The sequence below is a fragment of the Sylvia atricapilla genome, chromosome 6 (assembly GCF_009819655.1).
Source record: "Sylvia atricapilla isolate bSylAtr1 chromosome 6, bSylAtr1.pri, whole genome shotgun sequence".
In the NCBI taxonomy this organism is placed as follows: Eukaryota; Metazoa; Chordata; class Aves; order Passeriformes; family Sylviidae; genus Sylvia; species Sylvia atricapilla.
The window spans coordinates 10,232,017-10,254,621 of NC_089145.1; the positions used below are offsets into that span (position 1 = coordinate 10,232,017).

Below are 22,605 nucleotides of genomic sequence, written 5' to 3' on the forward strand. Positions count from 1 at the left end.
TTCTTTCTCCCTCTCTCTTTGGGACTTCTCTTCAGCCGAGACTGGTGGCTGAAGGCAAGGCCTTTTTACCCACGACCCTTGCAATAAACCCACATGTTCTAGAATATACAAGGGATGCAGAATTCTTTGTCCCAGCCGTCCACAGACTCGCCTACACCAGGGAAAGGCCAAGTTGGTGTTCAGGAGGGAGGAGCTGAATCATCCTCTGAGGCAGAGCAAGAGAAATCTTTCGTCTTTTGGGTCATTCAAGTGAGGAGGAGCTGCGCTTACCAAGGCCCTGACTTGGCATCCAGCTCTGCCTGAGGATCCTGCCAGTGGAAGGAGCATCCCTGGAGGATGACACAGCCTGGCCCAGCCCAGTGCTGGATGCAGAAGGAAAGAGCCATCTGGTCGTACAGGGTCATCTTGGGTGTCTCACAAGTGCAGGTCAGTGAAATGACCCAATGCAAGTGGGTGTGCAAAGCTCTTCTTGTTGGTCTTGAACAAGAAGAGCAAAGTTTCCATCTCTGAAACCTTCAGTGCTTGGCCAGGGTGGGAGAGGCCTCCGTGCCTCCCCTGAAACCACTGCAGCAGCTCTTCCCTGGCTCGTGGGGAATTCTGCACCCAGTGGTTTTCTCCGTGTACTCTATGACTTTCTGGCTGACCAGACCAAAGAGGAATCTCACTGTGACATTCAAATCCTGTCTGGACTTGCTGCAGATTTCTAAGAACTGATTTACATGCTTCTTAAGCCTCCCCAAGCTGCTGACCCTTTCCCCATCATCCTCCACAGCATAAAACATTGCTGCAACAAACTCCTGGAGGTGCAGGTGAGTGAAGGCATAGACACTGCCATGGTCTTCTCCTTCCCCTGGCATCCACACCCTGAGGAAGAAGGGGAGAAGACCTGGCTGGTCCAAGCCACAGTCCTTGATTTCCTTCTCCTCAAAGAGGACCTTGTGCTTCCACATAGCCTCGGCAGCCCAGGAGCAAAGGTGCAGTAGGAACTGCTGCAGGACCTGGGCGTTGTCCCTGTGCTTCAGTGATTGGGAGAGGTAGAGCATCATCATCTCCGTGCTGGCTTTGGAGCACTCCAGGAGGTTTTTCTTCCCACAAAGCTCTTGTTCAAGGATGGTGCAGATGGTCCAGCTCATGACAGGGAAGACACATCAGCTATAGAGGATCTCGTTGTCTCTGGCAAACCTGAAGGCCACGTCAGCTTGGCTGGGGTTTTCAAAGTACCTGTGGAAATACCTCTCCCTCCTGGCTGCCGAAATTCCCAGTATCTCCAGGTAAAATTCACCCTTCAGGCACCACCTCAGGCTTCCTAGAGCCTTGGCCTCATGGTGATGTGCAAAGAGGCTTTGGGGAGCACTGTCTTCTTCAACCAACTCATCAGGGTGAGCTCCAGCAGCTTCACCTCCCTGGGGTCAGAGCTCAGCTCAGCCTTGGGCTGAAGCAAGGAAAAGCCCAGGGCCTGGAAGCCATCCAAAATGAAGAGGATCCTCTTGTGGTCCTCCAGGATCTTCCCAGCCGGCACTCGCAGGCCAGGACAGCACTGTGAAACCAGGTCTGCCTCGCTGGCTTCCATGGGAAGGACTATGGCTTTGTGTTGGAACCCTGGATTCTGGAAATTTCAGGTTTTCTGGGCTGATGGGTGCTGACCCTCAGGCAGGCACTGCATTTGACTTGAGGCCTTGGAATGAGCCTCTGCGATTTGTGACAGCACTGGGGTTGTGTGTGTGTGTAGTTGGAATGGTGTTGTGTGATTTCACAGGGTGAAAACTTTAGTTTGGGCTTTTGGTATATAGTGGTGTGTGCGGGCCAAGACAGAAGATTCAGGGTGTTGTCTGGGTTCTTTTTCTTCACCACCTTCTTCCTTCTTCACGGATTTGGGTGATTTTTTCTACTTGGGTGAAAGATTGTGTGCATTGTGGAACTTGGAATGGTCATTATTGGGTGAAAAGCATCAATAATCATATATAGGTGTCACTTTGGTATTGGGCAATTATCTCTTAAAGTTAAAAGTTAGAAGGTCTGCATTTTGTCTCGTTTCTTTAACTGGCAAGTTGGAGCTCACGCTTCATGAGACTGTAAATACCGTACATAGATAAGATGGAATAAACAACCACGACCCAACTCGACTCTACGTTTCCCCTGTCTTTCATCCTGACCTCAGCTGAGATAAAGCAGGCAGAACTGTAACAGCTTTGCAGAAGACAAGGACAGTCAGTGCAGGAGACAAAGTCAAACTGGGTGTGTGGAGTGTCCCTTCTCCCGACTCCAGCATCACCTTCCTGACCATGGTTGTCTTCCCCATCCCCGGGCCCCCACCAGCACCACGCCCTGCGGGGTTTGCCCGTCTCTGCCAGGTTCAAACAGCGCCGTGGTGCTGGCGGTGGCTGCTCCGCTGCCGGGCTGCCACATCCCTGGCCGGTTCCCTGGGCTCCCTCCTTGGCTCTGTGCTTGCTCCCAGGCTCCCTGGAGATGGTCAGGGTGCTGAAGCGGCTGTGGAAGGATGGGCTCTCCCTGGGACAGCTGCCCAGCTCCCTGTGCTGGCGGGACTGCCGCACCATGTGCTCTCTGCTGTCCCGCCTGTGCTCTGTGCCCACGAGGAGCAGGGTCAGGCCCCAGCCCAGACAAATTCCCCTCCAGCCCAGCCATGCTCCTGACACACCAGCAGCCACTTGTTTCAATGCTCAGTGCTTTCCTAGGTCTGCCTGGGCCACTAAGGACACCATTTGTGAACATTTGGGGACTCTTTGGTCACTTGGGTGTTCTTCTTCTGGCTCCTGATCCTGATCTATCCACTCTTCTTTCATCATGCTCATGCACCTGGAGCAAATGCACGTTCCCGGAGTTACCTGCAGCCTCTGACTCATGCTCCAGGAGACAAAGGCGCTGTCTCTGGGCTCCAGAGCACAGATCTCCACAGGGACATCCTTAATCCCCATCCCAAGAGGAAAGAAAGAATGTGCCCAGCTGGCTGCTGGAAAGTGCAGAGAGCACTGGGTGAGCTTTAAGGTCACTTCCAACCCAAACCACTCTGTGATTGTAAACGGTGCATTTATGGAGGCATTACAAGGCCACGTAATTGACTGCAGGGATGAGCTGGCTGGACAGAGCTGGTGAGGCTGACCTCAGCACAGCTTCAACCTGGAGTGCCCGGGACTGAACTCAGAGCTCAGGCCCGAGCAGGGAACCCCGGACGGCTACGATGATGTCCTGGATGCGCTGCAGGAGGCCCCCGCTGCCAGCACTGGGGACATCTCCCAGGGAGTGTCACAGGACAGGTGGATCTGTGTCCTTCCCACAGGTAAGAGGGCTCACACCTGCCTTGTTCTGTCTGCAGACCCACTTCCTTGCAGGGTTTGACTGTGGGGATGTGCAGGGACCCAGCTGCAGATCCGTGGGTGAGATGGTCAGATCCCAGGTATGGCCTTTCAGGGGGGACACGGAGCTGCTTGTTCCCTCAGCACCTTTCTTTGCTCTCCCCAAGGTGGATTCTGCTCCCCTCCACGTCCCCCAGGAGCAGAGAGTGACCCGGTGGAACAGCCTCCGGCACACACGGACTATGATGATGTTGGCAGCAGCACCCTGGGGACGTTGCCATGAGGATGGCCTGGCCATGTGTCAGCCCTGGGGACACGTGTGTGACAGTGTGGTGGTGCCCTGTCCCCAGGAAGGGGTGGCCCTGCCCACAGAGGTCACTCCGCCCTGTCGAGCACTGCAGGAAAACAGGTTCTGTGTAGAGGTATTCCTTGATTTCAGTGTGAATTTTCCTCTCCTACTATTAAAACCCAAACTTGTCAGAAACTCTCCCAGGCCACGCACCTGACTCTGGGCCAGTACATCAGCCATCCTTCGGGGATGTAGGGCAGGATCTGAAACCACAAACACATCCCAGGGAATTGTGAGCTGAGGGGGAAGAGATGGCAGGGATTGTCTGCAGGGTGTTTATTTGGCATTACCAAATACACAAAGCAGTTCCCAGGGGGAAAAGGAGAGGGCAGGACCCGACCCCTCCCCGCAGATGCAGCAGGATCTCCTCCGTGTGCCCCAGGGCCGGGACGGGCTCAGACCCATTGGCAGCACTGAGAGCTGGGCTGGGAACGGCTCTGGTTGTTGGAAGGAGTTTTCCTAAAGGACGGGAGCTCTCCTGAATGAGGGGAGTGGCTTTCTGCCCCCCAGCAGGAGCCGGCGGATAAAGGGCAGCCCGGCCGTGGCCCAGTTCCGTTACGTGGGACTGTCCTGGGAGACAGACACTGTTTTGAATAAAATTGGGAATGTTCAGACTGCAAAGGGATTTACCTGTTTCTGTTCCAGCCGTGTTGCCTGTTATTGTTCTAACCCTGGCTGAAATTTCCAGTTAATGTCCCAGTTAATGTACCTACCCCTTTCAATTCTAAGAGTTCGCTGTTAAAGGGTTTTCATCTGTTTTATCTGTTTTATTACCCTACCTTTAGTTGTTTGTAGCCCTCATGCCCTCTGACTCGTCGGGTGGCCCGCCGCTGCTCCCCGGAATGGATGCCACGTTCCCCATAAGGACTTGCGCACCCATGCATATTAAAATCATGTTGCCGCCTAGGAGTAGAACGACCCTGACCAACGAGCCACTTTAAAACACACAAAGAGACTCCGCAGTCCGTGCTGTGAAGGACTAAATGGAGGTAATCACACCGATTCCAGTCTAACGAGCGAGTCACCACGGCCTGAATGGCACTCGAGCAGGGAGACCCCCTGAGGCTCCAGAGTTCAGTGCAGCCGGGCGACTATTCCTGCGAGGGCAGTCGTCCCCAGTTCTGCTGGAAACGCCCGGCCTGCGTGGGCCCTTCTCCTGGACGTCGACCATCGGGAGCAGCGGCGGCGCGCACTCCCAGCCCTCACCTCTGGCCGTTGTCTAATACGGGCATAACCAAGGAACAGAAGGTCTCCTGGCCCTTTGCTTTTGCACACACCACCTGGGGCTCTTCCTGTGTTCCTGCGGCAGCAGAAAGGGGATTATGGATGGAGTCACCTGCCACTGTGCCATGGGAAACCTGGGGTTGAACGGGTGAGGAACCGTGGCGTGGCTGTGGGAGTGGGTGTTTGGGGAAGCTCCGGGGCCAGCGCGGGTGGCTGGAGCCGCAGCTGTGAAGGGGCGCCGGTGCCGAGGGTGAAAGCGGATTCCTGCCTTGGGAGCGTGCTGCCAGAGAGCGTGGCGAAGGGTGAGGGCGGGAGGTTTGCTGAAGCGCTCGGCTGCCGAGCTGCAGGGGCACGGAGCGGCGGAGCTGCAGGGGCAGCGCGGAGCCGCGGCGTTCTCGGCGGCAGCGCAGGTGTCGGGAGCCGCGTGCGGTCGATGGCGATGCCGGGAGCCGCCGCGGGGTAACCGCCTCCTTCCTGCCCTGGCGGCGAGGCGAGCGCGGCGCCACAGCTGCGGCAGCAGCGCCATGTGCCAGCGCCGCCGCGAGGCCCGGGGACCTGGCACCTGGCAGCCCCGAGCGGAGCCGGGGGCTGCTGCCGCCCCCCGCGGGGGAGGGAGCAGCCCAAGGATGGGGCTTTGAGGCGTGCAGGTGGCCGAGCTAGAGGTGCTCCCGTGGATGCTGTGGCTGAGAGGAGGGGTGAAGCGTGTCCCCGTCAGGACGGCTCTTGCCAGGCTCCCGCGGCAGAGCTGTGGGCACGGGGGGTAGAGGAAGGGCCCCCGCAGCCCAGGTGCTGAGGGGGGGCCGTCTGCCCCCGGGGACATCCGGCTGGCAGCCCACTGTGGGGAGGTGTGTGACGCCAGCAGCGCAGGCGAGGCTCATATTTGGGCACGGAGCAGGTTATTGGAGGCGGCGGCCCCGCAGCCGGGAGATGGGGCGCCTGATAAGGCTGCCCCGGTGCCGCTGCCTGCAGTGGCTCGGCTGGAGGCGAGACGTGTCCCGGCTGCGCTGGGTCGGGCCGGTGGCATGGGGCCGCTGGCGCGCTGGGGCTGCTGCTGTGCGTGCAGCTGTGTGCGGGTGAGTGGCGGGCGGCCGGAGCGCGGCCCGCGGCGGGGCCGGGCCCGGCTCAGCAGGCTCCGTGCCGCAGGCTCCGGGGAGCTGCGTCTGGTGGACGGCGGCGGGCGCTGTGCCGGGCGTGTGGAGGTGAAGCACGACGGTGAGTGGGGCTCCGTGTGCGTCTACGACTTCGACCGGAAAGCCCATTGGGCCACCGTGGTGTGCCGGCAGCTGGGCTGTGGCCGGGTGGCCAGGTGTCCCCACTACGTTCTGTCAGACAAGGCACCGGGCGATCTGGCTGCATCCCTTTGAGTGCAACGACACCGTGCATGAGCTGCAGAAGTGTGTACGTTTCGGATGGGGCCGGCACTTCTGCGACCACGAGTGGGATGTGGGGGTGACCTGCACAGGTGAGGGGTCACGCTGGCCGTGCTGGGACAGCCACCTTGTGCTGGTGCAGCCCGGGCAGGACTGAGCCGTGCCGGTGTCCCGGTGCAGATGCCGTGGAGCTGAGGCTGGCAGGCGGTGACAGTCTCTGTGCCGGGAGGGGGAAGTGAAGCTGCAGGGACAATGGGGCTCGGTGGCAGACGACAGCTGGGACATGGAGGACGCCGAGGTGGTTTGCCAGCAGCTGGGCTGTGGCTCGGCTGCCGGTGCCTACTCCGCCCGTGAGCGCTTTGGTGTAGGGAACGGGTCCGTCAGTCTGGTCTTCGTGGACTGCGATGGGTACGAGACCACGCTCTGGGACTGCAAGATCCGTGGCTGGGGTCCCTTTAACGGCAGCATCCATGACTATGACACTGCCGTTGTCTGCCAAGGTAGGAGCTGGATTTGGGGTGGCGTGGCCCTTCGTTCACTTCCCTTGACGCTGACCCTGTGCTGCTCCCGCAGGCTTTTCCCGGCTGGTGGGAGGCGATGGAGCCTGCGCCGGGCAGCTGGAGGTGCGGCTGGGCCGGGCCTGGCTCGGTGTGTGCGAGAATCAGGTGGACATGAAGGTGGCCGATGGTGGTGTGCAGGGAGCTGGGCTGTGGTGCGGCGCTCGGCATCGCCGGCAGTGGCCGATTTGCGGCGGGATCGGGATCGCTGTGGGACTGGGGCTTCCAGTGCAATGGCACGGAGCCCCTCCTCAGTGCCTGTGGCCGGCGTCCGCCCCACAGCCAGAACTGCAGCGGCCCTGCCGGCGTCATGCTGCTCCCGTAAGTGCCGGGGACAGCGGGCTGGGGCTGTTGGGGTCCCCGCACAATGCCCCTTCTCAGCGCCCTTCCTGCCGCAGCCTACACGGGCTTCCGGCTGGCGAACGGCAGCTCGGGCTGCGCCGGGCGGGTGGAGGCGGCGGTGAGGGGCACGTGGGGGTCCGTGTGCGCCAGCGAGTGGGACCTGCCCGATGCCCACGTCCTGTGCCGCCACCTGGGCTGCGGCCGCGCCCTGACCGTGCCCCCGGGAGGCTCCTTCGGCAGCGGGGAGGGGCCGCTGCGGCCGGACGCCTTCGGCTGCAGCGGGAGCGAGCGGCACCCGGGCGAGTGCCCCGTGGCCGTGCTGGGGAAGCCGCCCTGTGCCCCCGGAAACGCTGCGGCTGTCAGCTGCTCAGGTGTGTAGGGCACCTGCGGGAGGGGCCTGAAGGGGAATTTGGATCAGAAGATGTTGGAATGTTTTGGGATGAAGGGCTGAGTCTGGCCGTTTTACAGGCATTGTCGAGTCCCTGCGGCTGGTGGAGGGTGAGAGCCGGTGCGATGGGTGGCTGGAGTTGGCCATAGACACCGGGGCCTGGCGCCGAGTGCCAGGAGAGCTGTTGATCGTACAGAATTGTAGTAACGTGTGCAGGGAGCTGGACTGTGGAGGACTGGACAAGAGTTACGTTGTCAGTGGTACGACCAATCTGGCGGACATCAACCAGACGGAGAGGGACATCATGGGAACAGTGATCGAAACGATTGAGAGAATGACTACTGAGCTGCCTGAGAAGCGAAACTATCCATTTTGGCCTGATAACCGGTACATGACCATTGCACCAGCTCCCGTCCCTCATGGAGCATCCATGGTCTGCTCAGGTGGGTGTCCCGAGAAAGGCCAGACCTGCTGGTGCCCCAAGCAGCCGGCCCATCCCGGTCCCTCCATGCGCACAGGCAGCCGGCGGGTGAGGCTGGTGGGGAGCTCTGGGCACTGCGCCGGGCGCGTGGAGGTCTATTCCGGTGGCAGCTGGAGCAGCGTGTGCCAGGAAGGCTGGGACGTGCAGGACGCTGCCGTTGTCTGCCGTGAGCTGGGCTGTGGCAGGGCAACTGGAGGCCCCGAGGTCGGCGCGCTTCGGTCCCGGCACGGGGCCGCCGTGGCCCTACATCCCCGACTGCTCCGGGAGCGAGGAGTCTCTCTGGGAATGCGGGCGCTCGAAGGGCGCGAGTGCGGGCTCGGCGGTGGGGCAGGGGCCGTGTGCTCAGGTCAGTGGCGGCCACTCCCAGCAGAGGCCAGCGGAAGGCCCGGGGGGTCGGTGGCCGTGCCGTGACCCCCCTGCACCCCTTGCAGAGCATGTCTCCGTGCGGCTGGCGGGCGGCGGCGGGCGCTGCCGCGGGTTCCTGGAGGTGTCCCACAACGGCACCTGGGGCCGCGTGTGCGCCAGCGGCACCAGGCCCCGGCACCGGCGCCGCCGTCTGCCGCCAGCTGGGCTGTGGGGAGCGGGCCCGGCTGTCGGCCGAACCCGCCCAGCAGCCGTCCCCGTGCCTGGCTGGCCTGGGTGGGCTGCGAGGACGGGGCCCGCTCGCTCTGGGGCTGCCCCTCGGCGCCCTGGCACCTGCAGAGCTGCGGCCCTGGCGGCGACGCCCACAGTGGCTTGTGAGGAGGACAGCGGTGGCATCACTGAGACAGACACTACCCGTATCCGGAGGGTGCCAGCAGCACAGGTAGCTCTGCCTGTTCCTGCATCCCCCACGCCGGTCTGGCTGGGATGCCTTGCCCTCACTGCCTGAATGTGTCCCCAAAGTTCTTCCCAGCAGAACCACGCTGGCAGTGGCCGTGGAGACTGTGCCTGTGCCAATTGTCCTGTGTGTGGTGCTGGGGACGCTGCTGTGCCTGTCCCTGGGTGCCCTGGCCGTGCTGCTGTGCCGTGCCCGGTGCCAAGGTGGGTTCCTGTGTGTGGGGGCTGTGACAGACCCATTTTGGGGGTCCAATTGCTCCTGTGGTGCAGAACAGTTCAGAAGGTGAGCAGGGGTGACCCAGTGCCACCTTCAGTGCCCAGGGCCCCAGGTAAGTGCTGCCTCTTGTTCCAGGCCCTGGCAGAGCTGCAGATGCCGTCTCCAATGCTGTCTACGAGGAGCTGGACTACACTGCGATGCACAAGTACCAGGAGGTGCCCAGTGTCCCAGGTGGGTGCAGCCCTTGTGCCCCAGCTCTGTGTGGAGTGAAGGCTCTTCCTGACAGCCCCACGGCAGCTCCGGGTCCTGGTGTCCCAGCAGTGGCTCCTTGTCATAGTCTGGGGTGGCCCCTCAGGCCCACAGCAGCCCTGGTGTGCAGGGTGAGGTTCTGTCACCTGTGGTGCTGCTTGAGGCCGCCCGTCCCAAGTCCCTGTTTATCCCCTGCAGGTTCCCTGTCAGAGGGATCGCTCCAGAAGCTGCCCTATTACACCGGGGACAGCGTGGAGGGCAGTGACACCGAGACAGCCCCAGGTAGGGCCACAGGGCAGGAAGCCAGCGGGGAGCAGGAGGACAGAGGACACAGCTGGGCTGGGGAGCTGAGGGGACAAGTCCTCCCCTTGTTAGTGTGCAGTGAGGCATGGCCTTTCCCTGCGGGAGCCAAGGGTCTCCAGCACATGGCCAGTGGCAGGGCCGTAGGGAATGGCACAGGCAGAGCCCTGCCAGGGCCGCTGGTCACTGCCATGGACCCCTGTGCCTGTCCCAGATCCCCCCGCCCGGCCCGAGCAGGGAACCCCGGACGGCTACGACGATGTCCTGGATGTGCCGCAGGAGGCCCCCGCTGCCAGCACTGGGGACATCTCCCAGGGAGTGTCACGGCACAGGGGGATCTGTGTCCTCCCCACAGGTAAGGGGGCTCACAGCTGCCCTGTCCCCTCTGCACAGCCACTCCCTGGAGGGACCCAGCTGCAGATCCATGGGTGCTATGGTCAGATCACAGGTGTGGCCTTTCAGGGGGGACACGGAGCTGCCTGTCCCCTCAACACCTTTCTGTGCTCTCCCCAAGGTGGGATCTGCTCCCCTCCACGTCCTCCAGGAGCAGCCATTGACCCCTCGGAAGAGCCCCTGGAGTACATGGACTATGATGATGTTGGCAAGAGCACGCTGGGGACGTTGCCATGAGGATGGCCTGGCCATGTGGCAGCCCTGGGGACATGTGTGTGACAGTGTGGTGGTGCCCTGTCCCCAGGAAGGGGTGGCCCTGCCCACAGAGGTCACCCCTCCCTGTCCAGTGCTACAGGAAAACAGCTCCTGTGTAGGGATTTCCTATGATTTCAATGTGAATGTCCCCTTTTGTTCCTATTAAAACCCACACTGCTGAGAGGATGTTTTTCAGGCCTGGGACCTCACTCTGGCCCTGGCACCTCTATATCAGATATATCAGCCATCCCTGGGGGATGTCAGGGAGGGGCAGGGTGCACAAACCCATCCCAGGGCATGGTGTGCTGAGGGAGAAGAGTTTGGATTGTGTCTAGGGCCTTTATTGGGCACTGGCAAATTCACAGAACTGTTCCCAGCAAGTCTGAGGGGAAAAGGGAGAGGGAAGGACTCAGACCCCACCCCACAGATGCAGCAGGATCTCCTCCATGTGCCCCAGGGACTGGGCAGGCTCAGTCCCAGTGGCAGCACTGAGAGCTGGGCTGGGAATGGCTCTGGTTGTCGGGAAGACTTTTCCTAAATGAAGAGAGGTCTCCTGAAGGAGGTGAGGGCCGTCCTGCCCCCGTCAGGTCCCCACGGTGGCAGGGCAGCCAGGGCCATAGCCCCTGCCTGTGGCACATCATGCTCCAGGAGATTTCCGATCTTCAGTGAGGGCTGCAGTTCCCAGAGGGTGTCCAGTTCCTGAGCAGGGCCTGGCTGAAGCCGTCCGTGCTCAGCCTGGGCATGGAGGATGCAGGAAAAGAGAAGAAGGTGTTAGAGCCTGTGGGGAGGGAGGTGCTGAACCAGCCGGGATGCCGCTGTGTCCCTGCCTGTCCCACAGCCTCTGCTCCGCAGCTCAGGAATGCCGGGCATGGAAGGGGCCGTGGCAGGGCCCTCATCCCAGGCTCTGCAGCGGGCAGGCGGGATGCCGGAGCTGCTGGCAGAGCTGCAGGACACCGTGGGCTCCCAGCTCGTTGTCACTCAGGCCCAGGCCGGTGAGACGGGGCCCCTGCAGCAGCTGCGTGGCCAGGGCTGGGCAGCAGGCAGCCCACAGCCGCAGCTCCCCAGCCTGCGGGAGCCAGGGGAACAGGGAAGGAGGGCTTTGGCCCCTGCTGGCTGAGCTGCTGCAGGCGGGAAGGAGAAAGCTGTGGCCAGGAAGGAGGGAGCGCTGGCCCATCTCTCAGCCCCTTTACCGCAGTGTCTGTAGCGGGCAGGCACAGTGCTGGAGGCCCTGACACAGCAGCTCCCCACCGGCATCACGCAGCCCCTCGGGGAAGGACAAATCCAGCTCCTCCAGGCCCCTGTTGGTGCTCAAGGTCCTCGCAGCAGGTGCTGGGGATGAGGAAATACCGCAGCCTGATGGGAACCCCTGGGAAAGACCCTCAGAGCCTCCTGAGTGCCCTGATTGCCCTCCCAGCATGGTGGATGTCCGCACCCTAGTGCCATAACCTTGGAGCTCCTTGGGCTGGAAGAGTGGGACAGAGGCACGGTGCCACCCCACGGGGTCCCTTTGGGGCACCTCCCCAGCTCCCAGGTCGGAGATGCAGAGGGATGCCGGGGGTGCTCACCGCAGGATGCGCAGGCGGCAGCCCGGAGTCCGCAGCCCCTGACAGAGGAGGGGCACGCCGCTGTCACCCCGGGAGCTGTCACCCAGCTCCACACGGGCCAGGCCAGGGTGCTCCGCCAGCAGCGCTGCCAGCTCCGCGCAGCAGCTCTGGGACAGCCGGCTCCACTGCAGCCTGTGGGAGAGCACGGAGAACGGGGGCTGAGCACAGCTCACCTGTCCTGGCTGCTCCCCTGCCGCCAAACCCAGGGACAACACCCACCCTCGGCTGAACAGGGCCTGCCGCTGTCCCCAGGGAGCAGCGGGGCAGCACCAACCCACTCACCCGGTGCACCGTGGTTTGGGGGCCCCAGCCAGAGCCCAGATCCCAGCCCTGGTTTGGGCTGCACACGCATCTCTCACCGGAGCACCTGCAGGGCCCTGTCCCGGTGCCGCAGAGCCCGGCAGAGCAGGTGGATGGGGCAGGGCAGCTCCTCCCGCCGCCGCCGCACGGCGAGGCCATTGGGATGTGCTCCGGCTCCCGAGATTCCGGAGCTGCAGGGGAACAGAGACCCTGGGGCACGTGCAGCCCTCGGCGGTGCTGGGAGCTCCCGGCTCCGACACCGGCACACAGCCCAGAGCAGAGCCTCCAGAGCACGGGAGGGCTCCTCTGGAGGGACCTTGGTGGTTTGGAGATGTGAAGGGCCTCGAGCATTGCTGCTGGGACCAGCTGGGAGACAGATGTGAGGTGAATCACAGGGTGCACTCAATATTCCAGCACCAGGGATTTCCCTTGGTGAGGGAGAAGAGGGATGGGAAGCCAGAGTGACAGCTGGGCACAGGTGGGTCTGGCCAGGTGGAGCCATGAAGCTCCATCACCATCAATCCCACAGTGGGCAGTGGATGGAGGAGCCCATGTGTTCCTGTATTGTCCCCAGGAGTATGTTAATCCTCTGTGGAGGAATCAACACCCAGGGAAAGGCCAAGCTGGTGTTCAGGAGGGAGGAGCTGAATCATCTTTTGGGGCAGAGCAAGAGAAATCTTTCCTCTTTTGGGTCTTTCAAGTGAGGAGGAGCTGCGCTTACCAGGGCTCTGACTTGGCATCCAGCTCTGCCTGAGGATCCTGCCAGTGGATGGAGCATCCCTGGAGGATGACACAGCCTGGCACAGCCCAGTGCTGGATGCAGAAGGAAAGAGCCATCTGGCCGTACAGGGTCAGCTTGGGTGTCTCACAGGTGCAGGTCAGTGAAATGACCCAATGCAAGTGGGTGTGCAAAGCTCTTCTCGTTGGTCTCGAAGAAGAAGTGCAAAGTGTCCATCTCTGAAACCTTCAGTGCTTGGCCAGGGTGGGAGAGGCCTCCGTGCCTCCCCTGAATGCACTGCAGCAGCTCTTCCCTGTCTCGTGGGGAATTCTGCACCCAGTGGTTTTCTCTGTGTACTCTATGACTTTCTGGCTGACCAGACCAAAGAGGAATCTCACTGTGACATTCAAATCCTGTCTGGACTTGTTGCAGATTTCTAAGAATTGATTTACATCCTTCTTAAGCCTCCCCAAGCTGCTGACCCTTTCCCCATCATCCTCCACAGCATAAAACATTGCTGCAAGAAACTCCTGGAGGTGCAGGTGAGTGAAGGCATAGACACTGCCACGGTGTTCTCCTTCCCCTGGCATCCATTCCCTGAGGAAGAAGGGGAGAAGACCTGGCTGGTCCAAGCCACAGTCCTTGATTTCCTTCTCCTCAAAGAGGACCTTGTGCTTCCACATAGCCTCGGCAGCCCAGGAGCAAAGGTGCAGTAGGAACTGCTGCAGGACCTGGGCGTTGTCCCTGTGCTTCAGTGATTGGGAGAGGTAGAGCATCATCATCTCCGTGCTGGCTTTGGAGCACTCCAGGAGGATTTTCTTCCCACAAAGCTCTTGTTCAAGGATGGTGCAGATGGTCCAGCTCAGGACAGGGAAGACACATCAGCTATAGAGGATTCTCGTTGTCCTCTGGCAAACCTGAAGGCCACGTCAGCTTGGCTGGGGTTCTCAAAGTACCTGTGGAAATACTTTTCCCTCCTGGCTGCCGAAATTCCCAGTATCAACAGGTAACATTCACCCTTCAGGCACCACCTCAGGCTTCCTAGAGCCTTGGCCTCATGGTGATGAGCAAAGAGGCTTTGGGGGAGCACTGTCTTCTTCAACCAACTCATCAGGGTGAGCTCCAGCTGGCTTCACCTCCCTGGGGTCAGAGCTCAGCTCAGCCTTGGGCTGAACCAAGGAAAACCCCAGGGCCTGGAAGCCATCCAAAATGAAGAGGATCCTCTTGTGGTGCCTCCAGGATCTTCCCAGCCGGCACTCGCAGGCCAGGACAGCACTGTGAAACCAGGTCTGCCTCGCTGGCTTCCATGGGAAGGACTATGGCTTTGTGTTGAACCCTGGATTTTGGAAATCTCAGGCTTTCTGGGCTGACGGGTGCTGACCCTCAGGCAGACACTGCATTTGACATTGAGGCCTTGCAATGAGCCTCTGCAATTTGTGACAGCACTGGGGTTGTGGTGTGTAGTTGGAATGGTGTTGTGCGATCTCACAGGGTGAAGACTTTAGTTTGGGCTTTTGGTATATAGTAGTGTGTGGGGGCCAAGACAGAAGATTCAGGGTGTTGTCTGGGTTCTTTTTCTTCACCACCTTCTTCCTTCTTCACGGATTTGGGTGGTTTTCTCTAACTGAGTGAGAGATTGTGTGCATTGTGGTCCTCGAATGGTCATTATTGGTTGAAAAGCATCCATAATATAGGTGTCACTTTGGTATTGGGCAATTATCTCTTACATAGCCTAGTTAAAAGTTAGAAGGTCTCCATTTTGTCTCGTTTCTTTAAGTGGCAAGTTGGAGCTCACGCTTCATGAGACTGTCAGTACCGTACATAGATAAGATGGAATAAACAACCACGACCCAACTCGACTCTACGTTTCCCCTGTCTTTCATCCTGACCTCAGCTGAGATAAAGCAGGCAGAACTGTAACAGCTTTGCAGAAGACAAGGACAGTCAGTGCAGGAGACAAAGTCAAACTGGGTGTGGAGTGTCCCTTCTCCCGACTCCAGCATCACCTTCCTGACCATGGTTGTCTTCCCCATCCCCGGGCCCCCACCAGCACCACGCCCTGCGGGGTTTGCCCGTCTCTGCCAGGTTCAAACAGCGCCGTGGTGCTGGCGGTGGCTGCTCCGCTGCCGGGCTGCCACATCCCTGGCCGGTTCCCAGGGCTCCCTCCTTGGCTCCATGCTTGCTCCCAGGCTCCCTGGAGATGGTCAGGGTGCTGAAGCGGCTGTGGAAGGATGGGCTCTCCCTGGGACAGCTGCCCAGCTCCCTGTGCTGGCGGGACTCCGCACCATGTGCTCTCTGCTGTCCCGCCTGTGCTCTGTGCCCACGAGGAGCAGGGTCAGGCCCCAGCCCAGACAAATTCCCCTCCAGCCCAGCCATGCTCCTGACACACCAGCAGCCACTTGTTTCAATGCTCAGTGCTTTCCTAGGTCTGCCTGGGCCACTAAGGACATCAAATGTGAGCATTTGGGGACTCTTTGGTCACTTGGGTGTTCTTCTTCTGGCTCCTGATCCTGATCTATCCACTCTTCTTTCATCATGCTCATGCCCCTGGAGCAAATGCACATTCCCGGGGTTACCTGCAGCCTCTGACTCATGCTCCAGGAGACAAAGGCGCTGTCTCTGGGCTCCAGAGCACAGATCTCCACAGGGACATCCTTAATCCCCATCCCAAGAGGAAAGAAAGAATGTGCCCAGCTGGCTGCTGGAAAGTGCAGAGAGCACTGGGTGAGCTTTAGGTCACTTCCAACCCAAACCACTCTGTGATTGTAAACGGTGCATTTATGGAGGCATTACAAGGCCACGTAATTGACTGCAGGGATGAGCTGGCTGGACAGAGCTGGTGAGGCGACCTCAGCACAGCTTCAACCTGGAGTGCCCGGGACTGAACTCAGAGCTCAGGCCCGAGCAGGGAACCCCGGACGGCTACGACGATGTCCTGGATGTGCGCAGGAGGCCCCCGCTGCCAGCACTGGGGACATCTCCCAGGGAGTGTCACGGGACAGGTGGATCTGTGTCCTCCCCACAGGTAAGAAGGCTCACAGCTGCCTTGTTCTGTCTGCAGACCCACTCCCTTGCAGGGTTTGACTGTGGGGATGTGCAGGGACCCAGCAGCAGATCCATGTGTCCTATGGTGAGATCCCAGGTGGGGTCAGTCAGGGGAGACATGGAGCTGCCTGTCCCCTCAGCACCTTTCTGTGCTGTCCCCAAGGTGGATCTGCTCCCCTCCAAGTCCACCAGGAGCAGACAGGGACCCCTTGCAACAGCCCCGACACACACAGACTATGATGATGTTGGCAGCAGCAACCCTGGGGACGTTGCCATGCGGATGGCCTGGCCATGTGTCAGTCCTGGGGACAGGTGTGTGCAGTGTGGTGGTGCCCTGTCCCCAGGAAGGGGTGGCCCTGCCCACAGAGGTCACCCCTCCCTGTCCAGTGCTACAGGAAAACAGCTCCTGTGTAGGGGTTTTCCTTGATTTCAGTGTGAATTTCCCTTTCCTCCCATTTATACCCAAACTGGTCAGAAACTCTCCCAGGCCACGCACCTGACTCTGGCCAAGTACATCAGCCATCCCTCGGGAATGTGGGGCAGGATCTGGAACCACACACACATCCTTAAGGATTGTGAGCTGAGGGGAAGAGATGGCAGGGATTGTCTGCAGGGTGCTTATTTGGCATTACCAAATACACAAAGCAGTTCCCAGGGGGAAAAGGAGAGGGCAGGACCCGACCCCTCCCCGCAGATCCAGCAGGATCTCCTCCGTGTGCCCCAGGGCCGGGACGACCTCAGACCCATTGGCAGCACTGAGAGATGCACTGGGAACGGCTCTGGTTCTTGGAAGGACTTTTTCTAAAGGACGGGAGCTCTCCTGAATGAGGGGAGTGGCTTTCTGCCCCCCAGCAGGAGCCGGCGGATAAAGGGCAGCCCGGCCGTGGCCCAGTTCCGTTGCCTGGGGCTCTCCTGGGAGACAGACACCACCTGGGGCTCTTCCTGTGTTCCTGCGGCAGCAGAAAGGGGATTATGGATGGAGTCACCTGCCACTGTGCCATGGGAAACCTGGGGTGAACGGGTGAGGAACCGTGGTGTGGCTGTGGGAGTGGGTGTTTGGGGAAGCTCCGGGGCCAGCGCGGGTGGCTGGAGCCGCAGCTGTGAAGGGGCGCCGGTGGCGAGGGTGAAAGCGGATTCCTGCCTTGGGAGCGTGCTGCCAGAGAGCGTGGCGAAGGGTGAGGGCGGGAGGTTTGCTGAAGCGCTCGGCTGCCGAGCTGCAGGGGCACGGAGCGGCGGAGCTGCAGGGGCAGCGCGGAGCCGCGGCGTTCTCGGCGGCAGCGCAGGTGTCGGGAGCCGCGTGCGGTCGATGGCGATGCCGGGAGCCGCCGCGGGGTAACCGCCTCCTTCCTGCCCTGGCGGCGAGGCGAGCGCGGCGCCACAGCTGCGGCAGCAGCGCCATGTGCCAGCGCCGCCGCGAGGGCCCGGGGACCTGGCACCTGGCAGCCCCGAGCGGAGCCGGGGGCTGCTGCCGCCCCCCGCGGGGGAGGGGAGCAGCCCAAGGATGGGGCTTTGAGGCGTGCAGGTGGCCGAGCTAGAGGTGCTCCCGTGGATGCTGTGGCTGAGAGGAGGGGTGAAGCGTGTCCCCGTCAGGACGGCTCTTGCCAGGCTCCCGCGGCAGAGCTGTGGGCACGGGGGGTAGAGGAAGGGCCCCCGCAGCCCAGGTGCTGAGGGGGGGCCGTCTGCCCCCGGGGACATCCGGGCTGGCAGCCCACTGTGGGGAGGTGTGTGACGCCAGCAGCGCAGGCGAGGCTCATATTTGGGCACGGAGCAGGTTATTGGAGGCGGCGGCCCCGCAGCCGGGAGATGGGGCGCCTGATAAGGCTGCCCCGGTGCCGCTGCCTGCAGTGGCTCGGCTGGAGGCGAGACGTGTCCCGGCTGCGCTGGGTCGGGGCCGGTGGCATGGGGCCGCTGGCGGCGCTGGGGCTGCTGCTGTGCGTGCAGCTGTGTGCGGGTGAGTGGCGGGCGGCCGGAGCGCGGCCCGCGGCGGGGCCGGGCCCGGCTCAGCAGGCTCCGTGCCGCAGGCTCCGGGGAGCTGCGTCTGGTGGACGGCGGCGGGCGCTGTGCCGGGCGTGTGGAGGTGAAGCACGACGGTGAGTGGGGCTCCGTGTGCGTCTACGAGTTCGACTGGGAAGCCCGTTGGTCCACGGTGGTGTGCCGGCAGCTGGGCTGTGGCCGGGTGGCCAGGGCATCCCCACACGTTCCGGTCAGACAAGGCACCGGGCGGATCTGGCTGCAGCCCGTCGTCTGCTACGGCAACGAGGATGAGCTACAGAATTGTGTACATTACGGATGGGGCCGGCACTTCTGCGGCCACGAGTCGGATGTGGGGGTGATCTGCACAGGTGAGGGGACACGCTGGCCGTGCTGGGACAGCCACCTTGTGCTGGTGCAGCCCGGGCAGTGCTGAGCCGTGCCGGTGTCCCGGTGCAGATGCCGTGGAGCTGAGGCTGGCAGGCGGTGACAGTCTCTGTGCCGGGAGGGTGGAAGTGAAGCTGCGGGGACAATGGGGCTCTGTGAGAGATAACAACTGGGACATGGAGGACGCCGAGGTGGTTTGCCAGCAGCTGGGCTGTGGCTCGGCTGCCGGTGCCTACTCCGCCCGTGAGCGCTTTGGTGTAGGGAACGGGTCCGTCAGTCTGGTCTTCGTGGACTGCGATGGGTACGAGACCACGCTCTGGGACTGCAAGATCCGTGGCTGGGGTCCCTATAAACACGTCTTGTTTGAATATGACACTGCCGTTGTCTGCCAAGGTAGGAGCTGGATTTGCGGTGGCGGGGCCCTTCGTTCAGTTCTCTTGACCCTGACTCTGTGCTGCTCCCGCAGGCTTTTCCCGGCTGGTGGGAGGCGATGGAGCCTGCGCCGGGCAGCTGGAGGTGCGGCTGGGCCGGGCCTGGCTCGGTGTGTGCGAGAATCAGGTGGACATGAAGGTGGCCGAGGTGGTGTGCAGGGAGCTGGGCTGTGGGGCGGCGCTCGGCATCGCCGGCAGTGGCCGATTTGCGGCGGGATCGGGATCGCTGTGGGACTGGGGCTTCCAGTGCAATGGCACGGAGCCCCTCCTCAGTGCCTGTGCCCGGCGTCCGCCCCACAGCCAGAACTGCAGCGGCCCTGCCGGCGTCATCTGCTCCCGTAAGTGCCGGGGACAGCGGGCTGGGGCTGTTGGGGTCCCCGCACAATGCCCCTTCTCAGCGCCCTTCCTGCCGCAGCCTACACGGGCTTCCGGCTGGCGAACGGCAGCTCGGGCTGCGCCGGGCGGGTGGAGGCGGCGGTGAGGGGCACGTGGGGGTCCGTGTGCGCCAGCGAGTGGGACCTGCCCGATGCCCACGTCCTGTGCCGCCACCTGGGCTGCGGCCGCGCCCTGACCGTGCCCCCGGGAGGCTCCTTCGGCAGCGGGGAGGGGCCGCTGCGGCCGGACGCCTTCGGCTGCAGCGGGAGCGAGCGGCACCCGGGCGAGTGCCCCGTGGCCGTGCTGGGGAAGCCGCCCTGTGCCCCCGGAAACGCTGCGGCTGTCAGCTGCTCAGGTGTGTAGGGCACCTGCGGGAGGGGCCTGAAGGGCAATTTGGATCAGAAGGTGTTGGAATGTTTTGGGATGAAGGGCTGAGCCTGGCCGTTTTACAGGCATTGTCGAGTCCCTGCGGCTGGTGGAGGGTGAGAGCCGGTGCGATGGGTGGCTGGAGTTGGCCATAGACACCGGGGCCTGGCGCCGAGTGCCAGGAGAGCTGTTGATCGTACCGAATTTGAGCAAGGTGTGCAGGGAGCTGGACTGTGGAGGACTGGACGAGAGTCACGTTGTCCCTAGCAGGACCTACCTGAGGGACATCAACCAGACGGAGAGGGACATCTTGGAAAGGGTGATCAAAACTATCATGGGGCTGGAGGGGATGACGACCGAGCTGCCCGAGAAAGCCAACCATTCCTTTTGGCCTGATAATGCGTTTGTGCCCACTGCAGCAGCTGCCATGCATAATGGGGCATCCATGGTCTGCTCAGGTGGGTGTCCCAAGAAAGGGCAGACCTGCTGGTGCCCCAAGCAGCCGGCCCATCCCGGTCCCTCCATGCGCACAGGCAGCCGGCGGGTGAGGCTGGTGGGGAGCTCTGGGCGCTGCGCCGGGCGCGTGGAGGTGTATTCCGGTGGCAGCTGGAGCAGCGTGTGCCAGGAAGGCTGGGACGTGCAGGACGCTGCCGTTGTCTGCCGTGAGCTGGGCTGTGGCAGGGCACTGGAGGCCCCGAGGTCGGCGCGCTTCGGTCCCGGCACGGGGCCGCCGTGGCCCTACATCCCCGACTGCTCCGGGAGCGAGGAGTCTCTCTGGGAATGCGGGCGCTCGGAAGGGCGCGAGTGCGGGCTCGGCGGTGGGGCAGGGGCCGTGTGCTCAGGTCAGTGGCGGCCACTCCCAGCAGAGGCCAGCGGAAGGCCCGGGGGGTCGGTGGCCGTGCCGTGACCCCCCTGCACCCCTTGCAGAGCATGTCTCCGTGCGGCTGGCGGGCGGCGGCGGGCGCTGCCGCGGGTTCCTGGAGGTGTCCCACAACGGCACCTGGGGCCGCGTGTGCGCCAGCGGCACCGGCCCCGGCACCGGCGCCGCCGTCTGCCGCCAGCTGGGCTGTGGGGAGCGGGCCCGGCTGTCGGCCGAACCCGCCCAGCAGCCGTCCCTGCCTGGCTGGCCTGGGTGGGCTGCGAGGACGGGGCCCGCTCGCTCTGGGGCTGCCCCTCGGCGCCCTGGCACCTGCAGAGCTGCGGCCCTGGCGGCGACGCCCACGTGGCTTGTGAGGAGGACAGCGGTGGCATCACTGAGACAGACACTACCCCGTATCCGGAGGGTGCCAGCAGCACAGGTAGCTCTGCCTGTTCCTGCATCCCCCACACCGGTCTGGCTGGGATGCCTTGCCCTCACTGCCGGAATGTGTCCCCAAAGTTCTTCCCAGCAGAACCACGCTGGCAGTGGCTGTGGAGACTGTGCCTGTGCCAATTGTCCTGTGTGTGGTGCTGGGGACGCTGCTGTGCCTGTCCCTGGGTGCCCTGGCCGTGCTGCTGTGCCGTGCCCGGTGCCAAGGTGGGTTCCTGTGTGTGGGGGCTGTGACACACCCATTTTGGGGGTCCAAGGGCTCCTGTGGTGCAGTTCAGAAGGTGAGCAGGGGTGACCCCAGTGCCACCTTCAGTGTCCAGGGCCCCAGGTAAGTGCTGCCTCTTGTTCCAAGGCCCTGGCAGAGCTGCAGATGCCGTCTCCAATGCTGTCTACGAGGAGCTGGACTACACTGCGATGCACAAGTACCACGAGGTGCCCAGTGTCCCAGGTGGGTGCAGCCCTTGTGCCCCAGCTCTGTGTGGAGTGAAGGCTCTTCCTGACAGCCCCACGGCAGCTCTGGGTCCTGGTGTCCCAGCAGTGGCTCCTTGTCATAGTCTGGGGTGGCCCCTCAGGCCCACAGCAGCCCTGGTGTGCAGGGTGAGGTTCTGTCACCTGTGGTGCTGCTTGAGGCCGCCCGTCCCAAGTCCCTGTTTATCCCCTGCAGGTTCCCTGTCAGAGAGATCGCTCCAGAAGCTGCCCTATTACACCGGGGACAGCGTGGAGGGGAGTGACACCGAGACAGCCCCAGGTAGGGCCACAGGGCAGGAAGCCAGCGGGGAGCAGGAGGACAGAGGACACAGCTGGGCTGGGGAGCTGAGGGGACAAGTCCTCCCCTTGTTAGTGTGCAGTGAGACATGGCCTTTCCCTGCGGGAGCCAAGGGTCTCCAGCACATGGCCAGTGGCAGGGCCGTAGGGAATGGCACAGGCAGAGCCCTGCCAGGGCCGCTGGTCGCTGCCATGGACCCCTGTGCCTGTCCCAGATCCCCCCGCCCGGCCCGAGCAGGGAACCCCGGACGGCTACGACGATGTCCTGGATGTGCCGCAGGAGGCCCCCGCTGCCAGCACTGGGGACATCTCCCAGGGAGTGTCACGGCACAGGTGGATCTGTGTCCTCCCCACAGGTAAGAGGGCTCACAGCTGCCCTGTCCCCTCTGCACAGCCACTCCATGGAGGGACCCAGCAGCAGATCCATGGGTGCTATGGTCAGATCACAGGTGGGGTCTATCAGGGGGGACACGGAGCTGCCTGTCCTCTCAGCACCTTTCTGTGCTCTCCCCAAGGTGGGATCTGCTCCCCTCCACGTCCTCCAGGAGCAGCCATTGACCCCTCGGAAGAGCCCCTGGAGTACATGGACTATGATGATGTTGGCAAGAGCACGCTGGGGACGTTGCCATGAGGATGGCCTGGCCATGTGGCAGCCCTGGGGACAGGTGTGTGACAGTGTGGTGGTGCCCTGTCCCCAGGAAGGGGTGGCCCTGCCCACAGAGGTCACCCCTCCCTGTCCAGTGCTACAGGAAAACAGCTCCTGTGTAGGGATTTCCTATGATTTCAATGTGAATGTCCCTTTTGTTCCTATTAAAACCCACACTGCTGAGAGGATGTTTTTCAGGCCTGGGACCTCCCTCTGGCCCTGGCACCTCTATATCAGATATATCAGCCATCCCTGGGGGATGTCAGGGAGGGGCAGGGTGCACAAACCCATCCCAGGGCATGGTGTGCTGAGGGAGAAGAGTTTGGATTGTGTCTAGGGCCTTTATTGGGCACTGGCAAATTCACAGAACTGTTCCCAGCAAGTCTGAGGGGAAAAGGGAGAGGGAAGGACTCAGACCCCACCCCACAGATGC

The 22,605-nt window shown here is 62.2% G+C and overlaps 1 protein-coding gene and 1 pseudogene across 1 annotated transcript in view; one reads left to right on the forward strand and one right to left on the reverse strand.

Moving 5' to 3' along the window:
- The window catches only part of LOC136362049 (uncharacterized), a 33,475-nt gene extending 10,966 nt beyond the window's left edge, over window positions 1–22,509 (forward strand). Inside the window, 30 exon segments of the mRNA XM_066320304.1 lie at window positions 161–297; window positions 3,178–3,295; window positions 5,716–6,155; window positions 6,214–6,346; window positions 6,524–6,754; window positions 6,828–6,941; window positions 7,138–7,524; window positions 7,622–8,211; window positions 8,213–8,309; window positions 8,312–8,368; window positions 8,454–8,554; window positions 8,556–8,645; window positions 8,647–8,759; window positions 8,921–9,045; window positions 9,194–9,289; window positions 9,506–9,589; window positions 9,822–9,962; window positions 10,122–10,204; window positions 11,094–11,247; window positions 17,743–18,264; window positions 18,353–18,673; window positions 18,747–19,049; window positions 19,127–19,441; window positions 19,539–20,294; window positions 20,380–20,556; window positions 20,559–20,968; window positions 21,114–21,209; window positions 21,426–21,509; window positions 21,742–21,882; window positions 22,042–22,509. Of these exon segments, the coding sequence (XP_066176401.1) occupies window positions 161–297; window positions 3,178–3,295; window positions 5,716–6,155; window positions 6,214–6,346; window positions 6,524–6,754; window positions 6,828–6,941; window positions 7,138–7,524; window positions 7,622–8,211; window positions 8,213–8,309; window positions 8,312–8,368; window positions 8,454–8,554; window positions 8,556–8,645; window positions 8,647–8,759; window positions 8,921–9,045; window positions 9,194–9,289; window positions 9,506–9,589; window positions 9,822–9,962; window positions 10,122–10,204; window positions 11,094–11,247; window positions 17,743–18,264; window positions 18,353–18,673; window positions 18,747–19,049; window positions 19,127–19,441; window positions 19,539–20,294; window positions 20,380–20,556; window positions 20,559–20,968; window positions 21,114–21,209; window positions 21,426–21,509; window positions 21,742–21,882; window positions 22,042–22,509 (6,884 nt within the window).
- On the reverse strand, window positions 12,746–14,262 carry LOC136362310 (NACHT, LRR and PYD domains-containing protein 3-like; annotated as a pseudogene).
- Window positions 22,510–22,605: the final 96 nt, after the last annotated feature.